The 23121-nt window shown below is 42.2% G+C and overlaps 1 protein-coding gene across 3 annotated transcripts in view; it reads left to right on the top strand.

The window, feature by feature from the left end:
• The first annotated feature begins 402 nt into the window (after window positions 1-402).
• Window positions 403-23121, top strand: part of SLC25A36 (solute carrier family 25 member 36) — a 55320-nt gene continuing 32601 nt past the window's right edge. Inside the window, exon 1 of one of the 3 annotated variants that reach the window (XM_049867207.1) lies at window positions 403-691. In XM_049867207.1, coding sequence (XP_049723164.1) covers window positions 651-691 — 41 coding nt within the window. In that variant the 5' untranslated portion in view covers window positions 403-650. The remainder of the gene's footprint in view (window positions 692-23121) is intronic. The other 2 variants (XM_049867208.1, XM_049867206.1) reach the window with 2 other exon arrangements.

Genomic DNA, 23121 nt, shown 5'->3' with positions numbered 1-23121 from the left:
TTCATTTATTACACGAGTGTTACTCTGAGGCAGACACCAGGAAGCAGAATTACTGGGTCATAAATTCATTTTTTTTACGTGAATCAAAGACTAGGGGCGCCCCCCAACCCCACTCTGCTTGCGGATACGGAAGCCGAGGGACTTCTCGGTGGTCCTCCTTGAGGAAGCAGAGCGCAGCCCCATGCGCGCGCCTGCGCAGGCCAGGGTACCTTCCCGGGCCCGCTGGTAAGGTGCGAGGGCGCGGCGACCTACTACCCTTCGGGCACGCGCTCTGGCCCCGCCTCGCGGCCCCTTTCATTGAGAAACCCCTTAGCGATCACGTGAAAGAGGCATGAAGTCGCGTGACGTCTGCGAAGGGCGGACCAATGAGAGCCTCTGTGTATGGCAGGGTCATCGGAATATTCATGTCCCCCCGCCCTCCTCCGCGGCGCCGCGCTCGGGCTCGGGGTGTGAGCGCCGAGCTGTGAGCGCCGCGCTGGAGCTGGAGGCGGCGCGGCAGGAACGCCGCGGGGAGGGCTGCGCCGGTTGCTCCCCTCGCCGTCCCTGGGGCGCTTTGCGTCTCCAGTCCGGGACCGACGCCGCCGGCCGTCACGGGCGGCCGGATCCGCGCCCCGCCTCAGCGCCCGCCCGGAGGACATGCGGGAGAGAGAATGAGCCAGAGGGACACGCTGGTGCATCTGTTCGCCGGGGGGTACGGTCTGGGCGCTGAGGGGCACGTGGGTCTGGGCTTCCGAGGGTCCTGGGGGCAGGCGCCTGGGGGCGAGGCGGAAGGCCGCGGCCCGAGGCTGGATTCCGGGCCACCGACGGCGTCAGGCCCGGGCGGGCAGGGGGAGGCCCGGGCGGGCAGGAGTGAGGGGCTGGAGCCCGGGGAGCCGAGGGCTGAGTCCGCGCGGGGCGTGGTGACGGCCGAGCACGGAGGCCTGCGGGGGCTCGAGCCTGGCGAGCTGGCGGGGAAGGCCCACCGGGGTGCGGGGCTCCGGGCCCGCGGGGCCGTGACGAGGCGGAGGCCGGAGGGCGGCGGGCGGGCTGGCGGGGCGGGGCGGGGTGCGGCGCCTGGTCCCGGGCTGCTGCAGGCCGAGGCCCTGTGCCGCGCGCGGCCTAGCGTGTCTGCAGGATGCGGGGCCGCGGCGAGGGGCGTAGCCTCGGGCCTCACGTAGGTCGCGTGGCCGGTGGACGCGGCGGGAAGTGCCGAGGCCGCGGACAAAATGGGCGCCGGCTTCGCCTTCCCTGCCTGGCGCGCGGGTGGGGGCTCCTGACGTCGCTCGCGCCCCACCTGGGACCTGGGGCCGCTGGTTTTCGGGCCCTGGGTCCTGCCCGGCTGGGTCCTCCGGGCGCTTAAGGCTCGAGCGGGGGAGGCTTTGGTGTGCTGGTCCGCGTGGCTTTAGCTGGTCCCTGGGTCTTGGAAAATGCCCTGGCCGAGCTTCTGCAGGTCTCGAGAGGTGATGCAAAGCGGCACTTCCTGAAGGCCCGATTTTTTAATTTTTTTCTCCATAAAAATCAACCGTCCTGCACCCCCTTTTTTTGTCTTCTTTTTTTTTTTTTAAAGGAGAAGCTGGGGGGTGGGGAGAGGTCACACGCTTGGATGGTAGTTACTGTGTGTGTACAAGACTGGGAGTAAACCTAAATTGCCAACGTAAGTGCGACATCTATTTTGTTGAGCCAGTATAGTCTCCTCTTTAGATTTGTTCCTTCCAAATTATTTGGAGAATCATAGCAATTTTAAGAGTTTAAGACTTCATGTCTGGAGGATTAATTTAGAGCCTTTTTACCAAAAAAATGGCTACGTTGATTGATTATATTGAGGTGCCTTTATGCTTATATGACCATATAAAAATCGCATCCTTGTAAACCCTAGAGTTAGTTTTTAAGTCGACCATTTTGTTAATATTAAAGTAGTCATCCATGTGCAGTTTACTCACGGTGTCTTGATTTGAGTTGGACGTTATATTGCCATTGCGGTAGTACTTTCCTTGAATAGGTAAGCATATTTATTTAGCAAACATTTATTGTACACCACTTATGGGCCAGCCACTGTTCTGTCGTAAAACCAACGTTTTTATTTTAATCCATGAGCCTTAGCTTAGGCAAGGCTTGCCTTTTATATTTCTGAAATGTTTACTACCGGTAATCTTGGCAAATTAAATCCCTTTTTAAAATCCATTAGCTATGTGGATTTTACTATAATAAATACTTTTGTAAAGCAAAGATGTCCTGCCGTGCAAATAGTTGAGTTTCCTGGGGTAGTCAGATCATATGAGAAGACCTGAAAGTTAGGAGGCCATAGGTCTAGTTCTGGTTACTATTTTGAGTGAAAATGGACAACCCTTTGGTTTTAGTTGCTTCATGTGTAAAATGATCTCTAAAACTCCTCTCTAGCTCCTAACATCTTACTATTCTATGTTTAGGATTCGTATAACAAGTTTTGTTGAAAGTAGGATAACGTTTGAAATAAATGTTACCTTGGTTAACTTCCCGGTTCAGATTAGGGTCATCAGTCATTCGTTATTAATACATGTAAGGGATTACCTGGAGGGGTTTTGCGCATCTGGTGGTGCAAACGGCTAAGCGCTCAACTACTACTAGCAGAAGGTGGCGCAGTGTTTAAGAGCTTCCAAAGAGTTCGAATCCACCAGCTGCGCCTTGGAAACCCTATGGGGCAGTTCTGCTCTGTCCTGTAGGTTCACTGCCAGTGGGAAAAGACTCAAGGGCAGTGGGTTTGTTTGTTTGTTTTTTGGTACTAGCTGAAAGGTTGGGGTTCAAGCCCACCCAGAGGCATCTCCAAAGACATGCCTGGCAATCTACTTCTGAAACGCCACAGCCTTGAAAACCCTATAGAGCAGTCTCTGCTGACACACATGGGGGGTCACCAAGAGTCAAAATAGACTGGTGGGTAACTAACAACAACAAACACAAATAGACTAAAATCCCGGAACCCAGTGCTATTTATTGAGTTGAATCCTACAAATAGACTACCCAAAAAACCCAGTGCTGTCCAGTCGATTCTGACTCATAACGACCCTATAGGACTAGGCCAAAATCAGCCTCGCATGTTCAGGTTATTTAGAATCTCAAGTGGTGTACTGCCGTGTAGGACTTGACACAGATAGGTGTTCAGCTTTGTCAGTTCCCTTCCTCTGCTTGTCTCTGCATTTACATGGAGTTACATAAGTCATTTCACTAAAGCTTGCCATTCTTTTTTAGAGAAACTTAAGAATTAGGAAGGATGGTAGAAATCATCCAGTTAAGCCCTTTCGAAATACGGAAAAATAATGAAGTATAAAAAATTGACTTACTAAGATCAAACCAGTTTTCAAGTGAGGAATACAATCTTTAAAGATACTTTCCGCTCCTTATAGTGTTAGGTAAATTCAGTTCTGTAGAGTATTCTGGAAGTCTGTGTTCTAAGCATTGTGAATATGCAAAGTATGTTGAATTGCTCAGATTAAAGATATCTAATTCTTTATACGTCAGAGTTGGTTATTATGTAAATCAAGGGTTATCCATTTTGTTTTTTACTTTAATATAATAACCACATAGGGAAAAGGAGAGAGGTCTCTATAGGTTGTTGTGCCCGGGTTACTTTACACATAGGTATCATTTAGATTAAGTTATAAAAGCTCAGCTTTGTTTTGTTTTTTTTTAAGTGTAATCTTTCACAGTGGCATTTAATCTTAGGCAAGGATTGTCTACATACGGAGCCTTTGGGTTGTGAACATTTTCCTGCTGATGTTTATAATGGTACATATTCAAGTATGTATACGTCAGGATCTTAGAAAGGTTTCTAAAAACCTAGTGCCTGTATTATTAAAGCAGGAGCATTCGAAATAGAGCAGCAGTGGACTTTCGGTCTGAGCAAAGTACTCACATGCTTAACTCCTGCTTTCTTGAAGATACCCTTTGGTCTCATTATGTTTTTGCCAGGGTTAATTTTCAGTTTGTAAGGTTATTGGTTAAGTTGAGTTATGGAGGCAAGTCTCATATGGAAGCCTGCAAAAAGGATATAAATACAATTTAATTTTGTCCATACCTCTGCAAACATGTCAGCCTGGGTATGAAGATATAAGCAGTTTGAAATGTAATGTTAAATACTTTTAATAGAATTATAAATTGTACAGTTATGTGTCAACTGCATATGCCCACCAAGAGGCAGTTCACTTTTTTTTTCTACTGTGTGTGAGATCGTCTCAAATGAAGGAATAAACTCACATTTTTTAAGTGGATGTATGTAGCTGCTATTACAGTGAGAAAGCTTTATACATGTAGTGAGTAATATCACAGATTAAGAGATTGTCCCAGTTATTTTTTTATCCTGGAATTCTATCACTTATTAATTCAGTAAGAAGCTCCCACTCGGATACCAGATATGTTTATTCTACAGGAATTTTATTATAGTGGTATTCATTGTTAAATAATTTCATCTGCTTTCTTGTGAGAGGAGGGCAAAAGTAGAACATTTAAAACTGTAATTAATACTTTTCCACTTCACTCTATCCACGTCTCTTTATTGTTTTTGTTAGGTGTCATCGATTTGGTTCCAAATCACAGTGACCCTGTGTACAACAGAATGAAACGCCACCCCCTCCTTATATTAGTCCTACTTAATTTTCTCCACCTCATTTTCCTTTTCCTTCTAAAAACACATTTTTTCATTCCCACTAAAAGAGTGCACAACTATGGGAAGTTGCTTATCCTGATACAGAATATTCCCAAAGAAACCATTTTCCAGTGAATGGATTAGTGTAGCCACCGCAGTGTAAGTCCAGGACCTCCTGGGAGTTTCTGAGACCCTTTCAGGGGTCTGAGAAGTTAGAACTGCTTTCGCAGAAATATCAGGACGATATTTGCCTTTATTCACTGTTGACATTTACGCTGATGGTGCAGAAGCAGTGAGGGGTAGAACTGTTGATGTCTTAGCATGAATCAAGGCAGCGGCACCAAGCTACCAGTAGGCACTGTAATTTTCCACCACTATTAGTTCCATCTGACTTGTCATAAGTTAGTCTGTCAAGTATATAGGAAATGCCCTCACCATTTCAATAACTTGAATTGTTTCTTACCCAAACACTAAAGTGTCAGAGAAAATACTCACACAAATATATCAGAGAAACGATTTTTGGTAGACTTCCTAAATGCTTTTTATAGAATTTCAGGGACATGCTACATGAGCTGACTAACATTTTAATGAAATCTCTTATTTAGTTTGTTGAGTTCTCCTTTTTTTTTTTCTTTTGAGTGTTGTTTTTTGGGGCTTTTTTGTTTCGTTTTGTTTTTTGCCAGTTCTACAATTTCTACGTGTATTTTTCACTGTCATTTACATTTTTTATGTTGCACAAGCATTATCACTACCTTTTCCAAATTATCCCACCACCATTAACAATCAGCTTAATGCCCCATCTTAGTTATTTGCTATTCTATAGCAAATATAAGTGAGAGGCTTCAACAAACAAATTTTCTCACTGTTCAGGAGGCTAGAAGTCTGAATTTAGGGTGCCAGCCCTAGGGGAAGGCTTTCTCTGTCAGCTCTTGAGAAAGGTCCTTGTCTTTTTAGAACTTCTGCTCCTGGACAGTTTTCATGTGGCTGGTATCTCTCTTCCCCCATCTCTGCTTTTTAGCTTGCTTCTTTAATCTCTTTTATATATCAAAAGAGATTGATTCAGGATGTACCCTAATCCTGCCTTATTAATATAACGAACACAGCACATTCACAAATGGGATTATAACCACAGGCAGAGGTTAGGATTTAGAACACACATTTTGGGGGCACAATTCAATCCATAATATCCCCCTAAGCAAAAATCCCCCTTACCTTTCTACCCAACCCCTGGTAACGACTAAAATCTTTGGTTTCTATATATTTGCTTATTTCATATAAGTGAGATCAAACAGTATTTGCCCTTTTGTAACTGAGTTATTTCTCTCAGCATATTTACAAGGTTCATTCAAACTGTCGCATGCACCGGGACTTAACTTTCTCTTTATGGCTGCATAGTAGTCCATTGTATGTATATACCACATTTTGTTAATCCATTCATCTATCAGTGGACATTTGGTTGTTTCTTTTGGCTGTTGTGAAAAGTGCTTCAGTGAACACTGGTGTACAGGTTTCTATTTGTGTTTCTGCTTTCACTTTTTTTTCAATTGTACTTTAGATGAAGGTTTACATAACAAACTAGTTTCTCATTAAACAGTACACATACTGTTTCATGACACTAGTTAAAACCCCATGATGTGTCAACACTCTCCCTTCTCAACCTTGGATTCCCTATTACCAGCTTTCCTGTTCCCTCCTTTCTTGTAGTCCTTGCCCCAGGGCTGGTGTGCCCCTTTAGTGGTCATTTCATTTTATGGGCCTGTTCAATCTTTGACTGAAGGGTGAGCCTCAGGAGTGACTTCATTACTGAGCTGAAAGGGCGTCTGAGGGCCATACTCTTAGGGTTTCTCCATTCTCTGTCAGGCCAGCAAGTCTGGTCTTTTTTTCTGAGTTAGAATTCTACATTTTTCTCCAGCTCTGTCCGGGACCCTCTATTTTGATCCCTGTCAGAGCAATCAGTGGTGGTAGCCGGCCACCATCTAGTTGTACTGCACTCACTCTGGTGGAGAGTGTGGTAGATGGGGTCCATCAGTCCTTTGGACTAATCTTTCCCTTGTATCTTTAGTTTTCTTAATTCTTCCTTGCTCCTGAGGGTTGAGACCAGTGGAGTATCCTAAATGGCTGCTCACAGGTTTTTAAGACCCCAGATGCTACTCATCAACGTAGAATGTAGAATATTTCTTTATAAACTACGTTATGCCAGTCGAGCTAGATGTTCACCAAGACCATGGTCCCCACAGCCCTCAGCCCAGCAATTCAGTCCCTCAGGGAATTTGGATGTGTCTGTGGAACTTCGATGACCTTGCCTTGTACAGGTTGTGCTGGCTTCCCCGGTATTGTGTACTGTCCTACCCTTCAGCAGAATTACCAATTTTCTATTGTCTGTTAAGTGTTTTTCCATCCCCACCCCTCCCCTCCTTTGTAACCATCAAAAATGGTTTCTCTTTGTGTGTAAATTTTTTCATGAGTTTTTACAGTGGTGGTCTCATACAATATTTGTTTTTGTGATTGACTTATCTCACTCAGCGTAACACCCTCCATATTCATCCATGTCTTGAGATGCTTCGCAAATTCGTCATTCTTTATTGTTGTGTTATACTCCATTGTATGTATGTATGTACCACAGTTTGTTTATCCATTCATCTGTTGATGGGCATCTAGGTTGTTCCCATCTTTTTGCTATTGTGAACAGTGCTGCAGTGAACATGGGTATGCATATGTCTGTTTTTGTGCCAACTCTTATTTCTCTAGCGTATATGGGGGATTGCTGGATTCTATGGTATTTCTATTTCTAGCTTTCTGAGGAAGCACCATATCATTTTCCAAAATGGTTGTACCATTTTGCATTCCCACCAGCAGTGCATAAGAGTTCCCATCCCCCTGCAGCCTCTCCAACATTTGCTATTTCCTCTTTTTTTGGTTCATGCCAGTAATGTTAGGGTGAGATGGTATCTCGTTGTAGTTTTGATTTGCGTTTCTCTAGTGATCACAAGCATTTCAACATGTGTCTTTTGGCCTCTTGAATGTCTTCTTTGGTGAAGTGTCTGTTCATTTCCTTTGCCCATTTTTTAATTGGATTATTTGTCTTCTTGTTGTAGAGGTGTTGGATTTTCTTATAGATTTGAGAGATTAGACCTTTGTCTGATTTGTAATAGCCAGCAATTTTTACCCAGTTTGTAGGTACTCTTTTTATACTTTTGGTGAAGTCTTTCAATGAGCATAAGTGTTTAATTTTTAGAAGATCCCAGTTATCTAGCTTATCCTCTGGAGCTTGTATATTGTTGGTTGTGGTTTGTATCCTGTTAATGCCATGTATTAGGCCCTCTAGCATTGATCCTATTTTTTCTTCTATGGACTTCATAGTTTTTGGTTTAATATTTAGGTCTTTGATCTATTCAAGTTAGTTTTTGTATACGGTGTGAGATATGGGTCCTGTTTCATTTTTTTTACAGATGGACATCCAGTTTTGCCAGCACCATTTGTTAAAAAGACTGCCTTTTTTGCATTTGATAGACTTTGGGCCCTCATCAAAGATCAAGTGACCACAGGTGGTTGGATTTACGTATGGGTTCTCAATTCTGTTCCCACAGTCAGTGTATCTGTGGTTGTACCAGTACCAGGCTGTTTTGACTGCCGTAGCTGTATAGTAGGTTCTGAGGTCGGGCAGTGCAAGTCCTCCTACTTTATTCTTCTTCTTCAGTAGTGCTTTACTTATCCAGGGCTTCTTCCCTTTCCATATAAAGTTGATAAGTTTTTCCATCTTTTTAAAGAACGTTGTTGGTACTTGGATCGGGATTGCATTGTATCTGTAAATTGCTTTGGGTGGTATTGTCATTTTCACCATGTTGAGTCTACCAGTCCGTGTGCATGGCCTGCTTTTACTTTTTCTGGGTATATATCTAGGTTGGGATTGCTGGGTCATGTAGTAGTTCTATATTCAACTTTTCGAGGAACCAACGTACTGTTTTCCACAGTGCCTGTACTATATTACATTCCCACCAACAGTGGATGGGGGTTCCAGTTTCTCCACAATCTCACCAACACCTGTTATTTTCCACTTTTTAGTCATAGCCATCTTAGTGGGCACAAAGTGATACCTCATTGTGGTTTTGATTTGCATCTTCCTAATGAGTTGGGATCGACTCAAGGGCAGCGGGTTTGGTTTTGCTTGTTGGCCAGTTGAATATCCTCTTTGATGAACTGTCTGTTCAAGTCCTTTGCCCATTTTTTGATTGGACTGCTTGGTTTTTTGTTGTTGTTGTTGTTATAGTTTTTTGTTTTTAATGTATTTTGGATAGTAGATCCTTATCAGATATACCTTTCTGGAAAATTTCCTCCCAGTCTGTAGGTTGTCTTTTTCCCTTTGTTGATAATCTTATTTAGTCTTTAATTTGACTAGTGCCATAGTCAGTAAATTACAGTGAAGTATTACTTGGAGGTAGAAAATTCACAGAATATTTCAACTGTTCATTTTGTGATAAAGCTTGACACTGCAGTAGTCTGACAAAATAGGTTTGCTTAAAGTTAACAAAAATGTGTTTCTGAAGTGATTTAACACAACACGCAATCAGAAAAGATTTTGTCCATTTATATATTGCCTTGCTTATTAGTAATAAGTTTCTTGGTTCATACACGCTTAAAAGGTTAAAATCAAGGGCTTTTTTTTTTATCTCTAACAGCCTCAGTACTTTGCCTTGCAATCCCGGTTTCCTTTTCCTGACCAACTCTCCCTAGCTGGATCCTGGAGTGCCTTAGTGAATTGTGTCCCCCAAAAAGGTGGTGAAGTCCTAACCCGTGTACCTGTGAATGTGATCCTGTTTGGAAATAGGGTCTTTCTTTTGTTATGCTAAGGGAACATACCTGAGTAGGGTGGGTTTTAAACCAAAACTCTTCTGAGTGGTATTTCATAAAAAGAGCAAAGTAGACCCAGTGAGGGATACACACAGGGAAGAGGCCATGTGAGAAACCATTTACAGGCCATGGAACGAATGCCCCAGGCTACAAGCAAGGAATAGGCCTTTTTAAGAACCAGATGCCCTGATAAGGACTTCTGGCCTCCAAGACTTAAAAAAAAAAAAAAAAAAAAATTTTTTTTTTTTTTTTTATGAGGTAGTAAATTCCTTTTCTTTAAAACCATCCACTTTGTGATATTTTGTTAAGGCAACACTCAGAAACTAAGACACTTAGGTTCAGCTGTATATAGCTAATAAAAGTCCTTTTAAGTCAGAGGAACTGGATCTAGTGGTTTAGGAGTTTGGGAATATCTAGCTGATGTTGGATTTATTATGTCTGTGCCTGACCTAGGGTTTTATGACCCTTGGCATCATGTCTGAAAATGATCTATGGCTACTCATACTTGTTTAGTGAACAGTTTTCCTTTTCCGTTCCACACTTCCCCACTGGCAACTTCTGATTCTTATGTAGCTATCACTTGGGTGGGAGAGCACTTTGAGGCCCCCACCAGAGGCCTCGCTCTTATAAAACCTATTTGCACAAAGATTTTTTATACTTTGTTTTTCACCAGCCTGTTGCAAGGCTTCAAACCGGTTCTTCATGGTTTAGTCGTGGCTGAGGAAGTGAAACTGGAACAGATCTGGATTTTTTAAATTTGGGTGAAACTGAACGATAACCAGATTGGGAAAAATTACAGGTCAAAGCCCTGCTAGAAACTTAATTTTCCTCTTAGAAAGAAGGACAGCATACATGTGGCATAGTAACCAAATCTCTTGCCTGTCGAATTTTGCTCAGGGTTGGAAACGGGTGCCCTGGTCAAAAATAGCAGCTGATGAGCCACTTTGGGTGTGTGTTACTCTCCACAGCCCTGCCAGCAACCCGGTTGCACTCATCAGGCTTTTGAAAGGGCTCCCTCTGCCTCCTCCAAGTCTCATCCCAGGGCTTCAACCCACAATTTTTCCTTTTCCAGTTATTGTTCTAGATCACTCAGGTTTTAAAAATTCAGGCCTGTTCTGGTTTCACTTCATCGGCCATGACTGAACCAGTTCAAACAGGTTCCAAACCCTGGTCTATTGGTTCCACTGTGCTTGGCTTCAGAAAAGTCTCCATTCTAGCGTTTAGCTACTGCTTTACTCAAGGGGTCTGTAAGGCCCTTAAGTAACTAGACTCCTGACGTGCCAGAATTTTTAACCTCATTTTGCACAGTAACAATAAGCAACAAGTAGAAGCAACACTTGAAAGTTCTTATACAATGTGCACTTCCAAAAGGTTAGTTTTATTAGCATCTCCAGTATTATCATAGGCTAAAAACTTGCCTATATTCTAGTCATTTCCTGGTGTGACTTGATTTGCTTATTGTATAATTTGGCAAACAGAATAATTTTAAATGCTTTATAAAGCTGTTCAGTGATAACTATGTTAAGCAATTCTTAAATATTCTATAACATCAGTGCATAGTTTTGTGATTACCTGACCCTCAACAGGCAACCTTGGCATTCTCATGTCTTTAAAATTTGCCTGTAAAAATTTTTAAATGAGCATTGATCCACTTAGTTTCATTAAGAACATATATAGTTTGTCCTCTGTATCTGTGGGTTCCACATCCATGGATTCAACCAACAAAGGATCAAAAATATTCAGAAATGGAAAAAGAAAGCGCTCAAGGGCCTGGGAGCGACGCAGAGGGCAGCAAAAGGCAAGACAGGGTTGGCACCAAGGAACGGTGTGTGGCTGTGAAGGAAGTAGCTCCCAGGGGACAGAGGCAGCCACACCCCAACACAATTTGGACAAGTGAGGACACTAGGAATGGGATTGTGAAATTATACTTGGGCACTTCTTGGCCTGACCAAAGATCAGCAGAGGCCTCTAGTCCGAAAGGTGAGAACAAAGATGGCAGGGCCTGGACTTAGCACACTTTGCGCTGTGTATGTGTGACTGTCTGAAGTCACCCAGAACCTCCTACCTGAAGGACCCCAACTCAAGCCTATGGCTGGAGGGCTGAGATGTGGCTGTCCTTAAAAGTGCCTGCTTTGATCCAGGGCCTCAGGTGTCTCCCCTAACCTGGCCGGACCATCACTATTCCACGTCAGAGAGAAACACTGTTCATTCCTGTGATATGTAAAAAAAAAAAAGAAAATACTATGCCATTTTATGTAAGGGACTTGAGCATCTATGGATTTCAATATCCACGGGGATCCTGGAACTGATCCCCACACATACCTAGGGAGGACGGTAGTTAAATGTTCTAATACGGACATGAAGGCCCTGGGTGGTACTTAGCGGTTTAATGTTCTCAGATCCTTGCTTACTGAAAGGTTGGAGGTTCAGGTTCACCCAGGCCCCTCAGAAAAAGTAGAGATCTACTTCTGAAAAATCAGCCATCGAAACTCAATGGAGCACAGCTCTATTCTGCACACACTGGGTAGCCATGAGTTGGAGTCCACTCAGTGGCAACTGTTTGGTTTTTAATATGGACATACCATGGGTATGGTGACATTTAACAATTTCATTAGATTCCAAAACTAGAAACTGCCTGTCTTAGTTATCTAGTGCTGTCATAACAGAAGTACTACAAGTGGATGGTTTTAAAGAAGAGAAATTTATTCTCTCACAGTCTAGTAGACTACAAGTCCAAATTCAGGGCTCCAGCTCCAGGGGAAGGCTTTCTCTCTCTGTTGGCTCTGGAGGAAGGTCCTTATTCCCCTGGACTGGGAGCTTCTCCATGCAGGAACCCCGGGTCCAAAGGACACGCTCTGCTCCTGGCACTGCTCTCGTGGTGATATGAGGTCCCTGGGTCTCTCTGCTCACTTCTGTCTTTTATATCTCAAAAGAGATCAGTTTAAGACACAATCTGATTTTGTAGGTCTGTCAACATAACTGCTGCTAATTCATCTCATTAATATTATAGAGATAGGATTTACAATACATAGGAAAATCACAGAAAATCACATCAAATGACAAAATAATGGACAGTCACACAATACTGGGAATCATGATCTAGCCAAATTGATACACACATTTTTGGGGGACACAATTCAATCCATGACACTACCCTTTCTGGATTTTTAATGTTATGGAATAATGAACTTGTATATTCTTCCACTGTCAACCTTGGCTTTTCTCAAAATTCTTTGCCAGTCACAGGTGCATGTATGACAAGTGAGTGAGTGACCTTTTTTTTTTTTTTTACTTTTATTAAGCTTCAAGTGAACGTTTACAAATCCAATCAGTCTGTCACATATAAGTTTACATACATCTCACTCCCTACTCCCACTTGCTCTCCCCTTCTTGAGTCAGCCCTTTCAGTCTCTCCTTTCGTGACAATTTTGCCGGCTTCTCTCTCTCTCTATCCTCGCATCCCCCCTCCAGACAAGAGTTGCCAACACAATCTCAAGTGTCCACCTGATATAATTAGCTCACTCTTCATCAGCGTCTCTCTCCCACCCGCTGACCAGTCCCTTTCATGTCTGATGAGTTGTCTTCGGGGATGGTTCCTGTCCTGTGCCAACAGAAGGTCTGGGGACCATGGCCGCCGGGATTCCTCTAGTCTTAGTCAGACCATTAAGTGTGGTCTTTTTATGAGAATTTGGGGTCTGTATCCCACTGATCTCCTGCTCCCTCAGGGGTCCTCTGCTGTGCTCCCTGTCAGGGCAGTCATCGATTGTGGCCGGGCACCAACTAGTTCTTCTGGTCTCAGGATGATGTAGGTCTCTGGTTCATGTGGCCCTTTCTGTCTCTTGGGCTCTTAGTTGTCGTGTGGCCCTGGTGTTCTTCATTTTCCTTTGCTCCAGGTGGGTTGAGACCAATTGATGCATCTTAGATGGCTGCTTGTTAGCATTTAAGACCCCAGATGCCACATTTCAAAGTGGGATGCAGAATGATTTCATAATAGAATTATTTTGCCAATTGACTTAGAAGTCCCTGCAAACCATGTTCCCCAGACCCCCGCCCGTGCTCCACTGACCTTTGAAGCATTCATTTTATCCCGGAAACTTCTTTGCTTTTGGTCCAGTCCAATTGAGCTGACCTTCCATGTATTGAGTGTTGTCTTTCCCTTCACCTAAAGCAGTTCTTATCTACTGATTAATCAATAAAAAACCCTCTCCCACCCTCCCTCCCTCCCCCCCTCGTAACCACAAAAGTATATGTTCTTCTCAGGTTTACTATTACTCAAGATCTGATAATAGTGGTCTTATACAATATTTGTCCTTTTGCCTCTAACTAATTTCGCTCAGCATAATGCCGTCCAGGTTCCTCCATGTTATGAAATGTTTCACAGATTCGTCACTGTTCTTTATCGATGCGTAGTATTCCATTGTGTGAATATACCACAATTTATTTACCCATTCATCCGTTGATGGACACCTTGGTTGCTTCCAACTTTTTGCTATTGTAAACAGAGCTGCAATAAACATGGGTGTGCATATATCTGTTTGTATGAAGGCTCCTGTATCTCTAGGGTATATTCCGAGGAGTGGGATTTCTGAGTTGTATGGTAGTTCTATTTCTAACTGTTTAAGATAACGCCAGATAGATTTCCAAAGTGGTTGTACCATTTTACATTCCCACCAGCAGTGTGTAAGAGTTGCAATCTCTCCGCAGCCTCTCCAACATTTATTATTTTGTGTTTTTTGGATTAATGCCAGCCTTGCTGGTGTGAGATGGAATCTCATCGGAGTTTTAATTTGCATTTCTCTAATGGCTAATGATCGTGAGCATTTTCTCATGTATCTGTTGGCAGCCTGAATATCTTCTTTAGTGAAATGTGTGTTCATATCCTTTGCCCACTTTTTGATTGGGTTGTTTGTCTTTTTGTGGTTGAGTTTTGACAGAATCATGTAGATTTTAGAGATCAGGTGCTGGTTGGAGATATCATAGCTGAAAATTCTTTCCCAGTCTGTAGGTGGTCTTTTTACTCCTTTGGAGAAGTCTTTAGATGAGCATAGGTGTTTGATTTTTAGGAGCTCCCAGTTATCGGGTTTCTCTTCATCATTTTTGGTAATGTTTTGTATTCTGTTTATACCTTGTATTAGGGCTCCTAGGGTTGTCCCAATTTTTTCTTCCATGATCTTTATCGTTTTAGTCTTTATGTTTAGGTCTTTGGTCCACTTGGAGTTAGTTTTTGTGCATGGTGTAAGGTATGGGTCCTGTTTCATTTTTTTGCAAATGAATATCCAGTTATGCCAGCACCATTTGTTAAAAAGGCTTTCTTTTCCCCAATTAATTGACACTGGGCCTTTGTCAAATATCAGCTGCTCATACGTGGATGGATCTATGTCTGGGTTCTCAATTCTGTTCCATTGGTCTATGTGCCTGTTGTTGTACCAATACCAGGCTGTTTTGACTACTGTGGCTGTATAATAGGTTCTGAAATCAGGTAAAGTGAGGCCTCCCACTTTCTTCTTCTTTTTCAGTAGTGCTTTGCTTATCCGGGGCTTCTTTCCCTTCCATATGAAATTGGTGATTTGTTTCTCTATCCCCTTAAAATATGGCATTGGAATTTGGATCGGAAGTGCGTTAAATGTATAGATGGCTTTTGGTAGAATAGACATTTTTACTATGTTACGTCTTCCTATCCATGAGCAAGGTATGTTTTTCCACTTAAGTATGCCCTTTTGAATTTCTTGTAGTAGAGCTTTGTAGTTTTCTTTGTGTAGGTCTTTTACATCCTTGGTAAGATTTATTCCTAAGTATCTTATCTTCTTGGGGGCTACTGTGAATGGTATTGATTTGGTGATTTCCTCTTCGGTGTTCTTTTTGTTGATGTAGAGGAATCCAAGTGATTTTTGTATGTTTATTTTATAACCTGAGACTCTGCCAAACTCTTCTATTAGTTTCAGTAGTTTTCTGGAGGATTCCTTAGGGTTTTCTGTGTATATAATCATGTCATCTGCAAATAGTGATAACTTTACTTCCTCCTTGCCAATCCGGATACCCTTTATTTCTTTGTCTATCCTAATTGCCCTGGCTAGGACTTCCAGCACGATGTTGAATAAGAGCGGTGATAAAGGGCATCCTTGTCTGGTTCCCGTTCTCAAGGGAAATGCTTTCAGGTTCTCTCCATTTAGAGTGATATTGGCTGTTGGCTTTGCATAGATGCCCTTTATTATGTTGAGGAATTTTCCTTCGATTCCTATTTTGGTAAGAGTTTTTATCATAAATGGGTGTTGGACTTTGTCAAATGCCTTTTCTGCATCAATTGATAAGATCATGTGGTTTTTGTCTTTTGTTTTATTTGTGTGATGGATTACATTAATGGTTTTTCTGATATTAAACCAGCCTTGCGTACCTGGTATAAATCCCACTTGATCAGGGTGAATTATTTTTTTGATGTGTTGTTGGATTCTATTGGCTAGAATTTTGTTGAGGATTTTTGCATCTATGTTCATGAGGGATATAGGTCTATAATTTTCTTTTTTTGTAATGTCTTTACCTGGTTTTGGTATCAGGGAGATGGTGGCTTCATAGAATGAGTTGGTAGTATTCCGTCATTTTCTATGCTTTGGAATACCTTCAGAAGTAGTGGTGTTAACTCTTCTCTGAAAGTTTGGTAGAACTCTGCAGTGAAGCCGTCCGGGCCAGGGTTTTTTTTTGTTGGGAGTTTTTTGATTACCATTTCAATCTCTTTTTTTTGTTATGGGTCTATTTAGTTGTTCTGCTTCTGAATGTGTTAGTTTAGGTAGGTAGTGTCTTTCCAGGAATTCATCCATTTCTTCTAGGTTTTCAAATTTGTTAGAGTACAATTTTTCATAATAATCTGAAATGATTCTTTTAATTTCATTTGGTTCTGTTGTGATGTGGTCCTTCTCGTTTTTTATTGGGTTATTTGTTTCCTTTCCTGTATTTCTTTAGTCAGTCTAGCCAATGGTTTATCAATTTTGTTAATTTTTTCAAAGAACCAGCTTTTGGCTTTGTTAATTCTTTCAATTGTTTTTCTGTTCTCTAATTCATTTAGTTCAGCTCTAATTTTTATTATTTGTTTTCTTCTGGTGCCTGATGGATTCTTTTGTTGCTCAGTTTCTATTTGTTCAAGTTGTAGGGACAGTTCTCTGATTTTGGCTCTTTCTTCTTTTTGTATGTGTGCATTTATTGATATAAATTGGCCTCTGAGCACTGCTTTTGCTGTGTCCCAGAGGTTTTGATAGGAAGTATTTTCATTCTCGTTGCTTTCTAAGAATTTCCTTATTCCCTCCTTGATGTCTTCTATAACCCAGTCTTTTTTCAGGAGGGTATTGTTCAGTTTCCAAGTATTTGATTTCTTTTCCCTAGTTTTTCTGTTATTGATCTCTAGTTTTATTGCCTTGTGGTCTGAGAAGATGCTTTGTAATATTTCGATGTTTTGGACTCTGCAAAGGTTTGTTTTGTGACCTAATATGTGGTCTATTCTAGAGAATGTTCCATGTGCGCTAGAAAAAAAAGTATATTTTGCAGCAGTTGGGTGGAGAGTTCTGTATAAGTCAATGAGGTCAAGTTGGTTGATTGTTGTAATTAGATCTTCCGTGTCTCTATTGAGCTTCTTACTGGATGTCCTGTCCTTCTCCGAAAGTGGTGTGTTGAAGTCTCCTACTATAATTGTGGAGGTATCTATCTCACTTCTCAATTCTGTTAAAATTTGATTTACGTACCTTGCAGCCCTGTCATTGGGTGCATAAATATTTAATATGGTTATGTCTTCCTGATCAATTGTCCCTTTTATCATTATGTAGTGTCCTTCTTTATCCTTTGTGGTGGATTTAAGTCTAAAGTCTATTTTGTCAGAAATTAATATTGCTACTCCTCTTCTTTTTTGCTTATTGTTTGCTTGATATATTTTTTTCCATTCTTTGAGTTTTAGTTTGTTTGTGTCTCTAAGGTGTGTCTCTTGTAGGCAGCATATAGATGGATCGTGTTTCTTTATCCAGTCTGTGACTCTCTGTCTCTTTATTGGTGCATTTAGTCCATTTACATTCAGCGTAATTATAGATAAATAAAGTGCTGTCATTTTGATGCCTTTTTATGTGTGTTGTTGACAATTTCATTTTTCCACATACTTTTTTGTGCTGAGGCGTTTTTCTTAGTAAATTGTGAGATCCTCATTTTCATAGTGTTTGACTTTATGTTAGTTGAGTCGTTACGTTTTTCTTGGCTTTTATCTTGAGTTTTAGAGTTGTTATACCTTTTTGTGGTTACCTTATTATTTACCCCTATTTTTCTAAGTAAAAACCTAACTTGTATCGTTCTATATCGCCTTGTATCACTCTCCATATGGCAGTTCAATGCCTCCTGTATTTAGTCCCTCTTTTTGATTATTGTGATCTTTTACCTATTGACTTCCATGATTCCCTGTTATGTGTATTTTTTTTTTTAATTAATCTTAATTTGTTTGTTTTTGTGATTTCCCTATTTGAGTTGATATCAGGACATTCTGTTTTGTGACCTTGTGTTGTGCTGATATCTGATATTATTGGTTCTCTGACCAAACAATATCCTTTAGTATTTCTTGTAGCTTTGGTTTGGTTTTTGCAAATTCTCTAAACTTGTGTTTATCTGTAAATATCTTAATTTCGCCTTCATATTTCAGAGAGAGTTTTGCTGGATATATGATCCTTGGCTGGCAGTTTTTCTCCTTCAGTGTTCTGTATATGTCGTCCCATTCCCTTCTTGCCTGCATGGTTTCTGCTGAGTAGTCTGAACTTATTCTTATTGATTCTCCCTTGAAGGAAACCTTTCTTTTCTCCCTGGCTGCTTTTAAAATTTTCTGTTTATCTTTGGTTTTGGCGAGTTTGTTGATAATATGTCTTGGTGTTTTTCTTTTTGGATCAATCTTAAATGGGGTTCGATGAGCCTCTTGGATAGTTACCCTTTCGTCTTTCATGATCTCAGGGAAGTTTTCTGTCAGGAGTTCTTCAACTATTTTCTCTCTGTGTTTTCTGTCCCCGCTCCCTGTTCTGGGACTCCAGTCACCCGCAGGTTATCCTTCTTGATAGAGTCCCACATGATTCTTAGGGTTTCTTCATTTTTTTTAATTCTTTTATCTGATTTTTTTTCAGCTATGTTGGTGTCAATTCCCTGGTCCTCCAGATGTCCCAGTCTGCATTCTGATTGCTCGAGTCTGCTCCTCTGACTTCGTATTGCATTGTCTAATTCTGTAATTTTATTGTTAATCTTTTGGATTTCTACATGCTATCTCTCTATGGATTCTTGCAACTTATTAATTTTTCCACTATGTTCTTGAATAATCTTTTTGAGTTCTTCAACAGTTTTATCAGTGTGTTCCTTGGCTTGTTCTGCAGTTTGCCTTATTTCCTTTGTGATGTCTTGAAGCATTCTGTAAATTAGTTTTTTATATTCTGTATTTGATAATTCCAGGATTGTATCTTCATTTGGGAAAGATTTTGATTCTTTTGTTTGGGGGGTTGGAGAAGCTGTCATGGTCTGCTTCTTTAAGTGGTTTGATATGGATTGTTCTCTCCGAGCCATCACTGGGAAACTAGTTTTTCCAGAAAAATCCGCTAAAAAAGAAAAATGCAGTCAGATCCCTATCAGAGTTCTCCCTCTGGCTCAGGCTATTCGGATGTTAATGAAGCCGCCTGGGGAGGGTGGGGGAGGGAACAGAGAGATAGGAGAGTAGCACCTCAGAATATAGCCAGAGTTGCTTGTCTTGCTTGGAATGACTATTATATCTGAGATTCCCGTGGGGCACGTCGCCTATGTGTGCTGGCTGTGTGGAGATTGCCCCTGGGGGGTCTGGCCCGCTGGAGTCACGGTCAGATCCTCCACTTCCAGCCCCACGCCCAGCGTCAAGGCTCCCCTGCTGGGACGGTGCACTCTCAACTCCAAAATCAGTCGCTGCCTCCCGGGGACTTCTCGTCCCTCCAGCCACGTTGCCATGCCGCCTCTGCGAACTAGTTGGGCCCCCTCCCGGGGTTAGTTCAGGTGGGTGGAGCAGCTCCCCGTGCTTGTGCCGTGACCGAGTGTCCCGGCTGGGACGCTGCTCTCCCCGCTCCAATACCAGTCGCTGCCTCCCAGGGACTTCTCCTACCGGCTGCGTCCCACGCCACCCGCGCGACCCAACTGGGCCCCCTCCCGGGGTTAGTTCAGGGGGGTGGAGCAGCTCTCCGTGTTTATGCCGTACCTGCGTCCAGTCCAGATCCCGGCGGGATGGTTCCCTGGCTGGGATGCTGCTCTCCCCGTTCCAAGACCAGTCACGGCCTCCCAGGGACTTCTCCTACCAGCTGCATTCCACTCCGCCCGCGGAACCGGCTGGTCCCCCTCCTGGGGTTAGTTCAGTGGGGTGGAGCAGCTCTCTGTGCTTGTGCTGTACCTGACTGGTACGCTGGCTCCAGGCTCTGAAAACAATCGCTGCTTCCCCGTATTAGTTTGTTCTCCGTCTCTAAATCTGTGTTTGTTGTTCAGGGTTCATAGATTGTTATGTATGTGATCGATTCACTTGTTTTTCCGTGTCTTTGTTGTAAGAGGGATCCGAGGTAGCGTCTGCCTAGTCCGCCATCTTGGCTCCGCCCCCCGTGAGTGACCTTTTTATAGAAATAACTTTAAATTGTAGCTTTTAAAAAACAAAGTAAAATGCCCAACTTTGGTCTTTATTGTTAGTAGCAAATTGTATTGGCTTTTTATACCTTATTACTGAGCTTAACTCATTGGCCATATCACTGGATCAGAGGGAAGCAAGACCTGTTCCCATTGCCATCAAGTCGATTCCAACTCAGCGACCCCCCTATAGGACAGAGTACAACCGCCACATAGGGTTTCCAAGGCTGTAATCTCTATGGAGACAGACTACCATGTCTTTCTCCTGCAAAGCACTTGTTGGGTGAGTTTGAACTGCTGGCTTTTCAGTTAGCAGATGAGCACATAACCACGGCACCACCAGGCCTCCTAACCACCAGTGAGAAGGCAAGAAATACTGGAGGGCTGCTCTAAGGCAGTTGCAATGGGGATGATGATAAGTGGTATGAGAGGACATATAGAATGTATAGCCAGTGAGACTTAAGGACAGTTGGTTATCAGAAAGCTTCTGTGTCTTGTTACATTTGTTTCAGCTGATGATTGTAGCCTTCAGTATCTCATACCCCAAGCTACTTAAGATGTGTAATAATAATACGGAAGAACAAAAATCTTCCCTACCCTTCCTAGTCAAGTTACATCTGATGGTATAGAGCAGTGTGTTTCAAATCGTTATACCAACCCGTTAGTGTATTGTAAAATCAATGTAGTGGGTTTGTGACCAAGATTTTTAAAATAATAGAAATATTAGTGCATTGCACATAATAAAGATAAATGTTACTCTGTGAAACGTGGGTATGTGGGCCTCAATGTAAAAGATATTTTTCATGGGTTGAAGTCAAAGATTTGAAAGCCACTGGTAAAGAGGAGGGAAGGAGCTGCGTTAGGAATCAGGAGGATATGGTTTGTTCTGTAAGTGGCCAAGTAACTGGCTGTTAACCTGGAGCACGCAGTTTTCCATCGTAAGGCTTTTGCTCCCTCGTCTACAAGATAAGGAAGTTGAACCAGATACACTGCATCTTAAATACTGGGATACCAAATGCTACAGTCATTCACAGGCATTATTATAGGGGTGCAGAGATTAGAGTGGTCCCTGGGTGGCACAAACAGTTAAGTGGTTGGCTGCTAACTAAAAGATTGGTGATTTGAATCCATCCAGAGGCACTTTAGAAGGAAAGCCTGGTGATCTACTTCCAAAAGGTCACAACCATTGAAATCCCTGTGTACAGTTCTACTCTAACACACTGTGAGCCCGAATTTACTCAATGGCAATTGGTTTTGTTTTGTTTTGTTTTGGTGGAGGACATTTATGATAGTAGACAAAAATTCCTGTCTTCCTGATGCTTGCATCTAGTGTAAGGGAACACAGCAGATAAAATAAATAAAATATAGAGTAAACCAAGTATGGAAAGTTCTATAGAGATGAATTTGCAAGGAAGATGATAGGGAGCTGGTGGGTATAATTTTATGTATGGTGATAAGGAAGGGTATCACTGAGAGGATATGGAGATTAAGTAGCCCGTGGCCATATTTGAGGCAAGAATATTACAGGTAGAGGAAACAGCAAGAACAAAAGTCCTGAGGCAGGGGTATGCTTGCTGTGTTAGACTAATAAATTATGAGTTATAACAGAGGCCCCTGTGGCTGTAGCAGAGTGATTGTAGGAGACAAGGCCGGGGACCCAGGGGAGGGTGAGAGATGGTGTAAGGTTTTAATAGCCATTGCAAGGACTTTGGTTTTTTATTCTGAATGAGATAGGCAAGTCACTGGAGAGTTTTGAGCAGAGCAGTGATTGATATACTTCTAGTCGAATCACTCTGAATACTGCATTGAAAATAGATGGGTGGGAGGACAAGGGTAGAAGCTAGGAGACTAATTAGGTCATTGCAGTAACCTAGGCAAGGTATAATAGTGGCTTGGACCAGGGTGGAAGTGGTGAGACGTGGTCAGTATTCTGGATTTTGGAGTTCTGGGACAAAGACACTTTTACACATCATTTTTTTTCATATTATTTCATGAGGTTGATTGGATCCTAGAAACATCAGCCACATATCCCGCAGAGTTAAGAATCTGTGGTGTTTGTTAAAATACTTAACTGCTGTGATTTTGATTAAAAATTAAGACTAAAGAAATGTATGCATATAGTATTAAAAAAGTATTAAAAGAGAATAAAAACCCAGCATTCCTCAGCTTCACCCTGGCCCCCACTTCCTAATGGGAACTTCCTACTACTGCTAGCTATTTCTTTTGGAATTTTCCTTCATATTTCTGGACAGTATGCTCTGCAGCTTCTTCTTGATTTTTAAATTCATATCATGGTAGATGAGGATTTTGTTATCTTTACCAAACTGCATTCCCCCTTGTTTTTGTTGCTGTTGTTAGGTGCCATTAAGTCGGTTCCGACTTAGTGACCCTATGCACAACAGAACGAAGTACTGCCCGGTCCTGCGCCATCCTTAAAATTGTTGTTATGCTTGAGCTCATCGTTGCAGCCACTGTGTCAATCCACCTCGTTGAGGGTCTTCCTCTTTTCCGCTGACCCTGTACTCTGCCAAGCATGTTGTCCTTCTCCAGGGACCGATCCCTCCTGACAGCATGTCCAAAGTATGTAAGACGCAGTCTCGCCATCCTTGCTTCTAAGGAGCATTCTGGTTGTACTTCTTCTAAGACAGATTTGTTCCTTCTTCTGACAGTCCATGGTATATTCAATATTCTTCGCCAACACCACAATTCAAAGGCGTCAGTTCTTCTTCTGTCTTCCTTATTCATTATCCAGCTTTCACATGCATATGATGTGATTGAAAATACCATGGCTTTGGTCAGGCACACCTTAATCTTCAAGGTGACATCTTTGCTCTTTAACACTTTGAAGAGGTCCTTAGCAGCAGATTTACCCAAAGCAATGCGTCTTTTGATTTCTTGACTGCTGCTTCCATGGCTGTTGATTGTGGATCCAAGTAAAATGAAGTCCTTGACAACTTCAATCTTTTCTCTGTTTATCATGATGTTGCTCATTGGTCCAGTTGTGAGGATTTTTGTTTTCTTTATGTTGAGGAGTAATCCATACTGAAGGC

Source organism: Elephas maximus, chromosome 23 (genome assembly GCF_024166365.1).
Source record: "Elephas maximus indicus isolate mEleMax1 chromosome 23, mEleMax1 primary haplotype, whole genome shotgun sequence".
NCBI lineage: Eukaryota > Metazoa > Chordata > Mammalia > Proboscidea > Elephantidae > Elephas > Elephas maximus.
The sequence above is the reverse complement of the archived record's forward strand: the minus strand, read 5'-3'. Positions and strand labels throughout refer to the sequence as shown.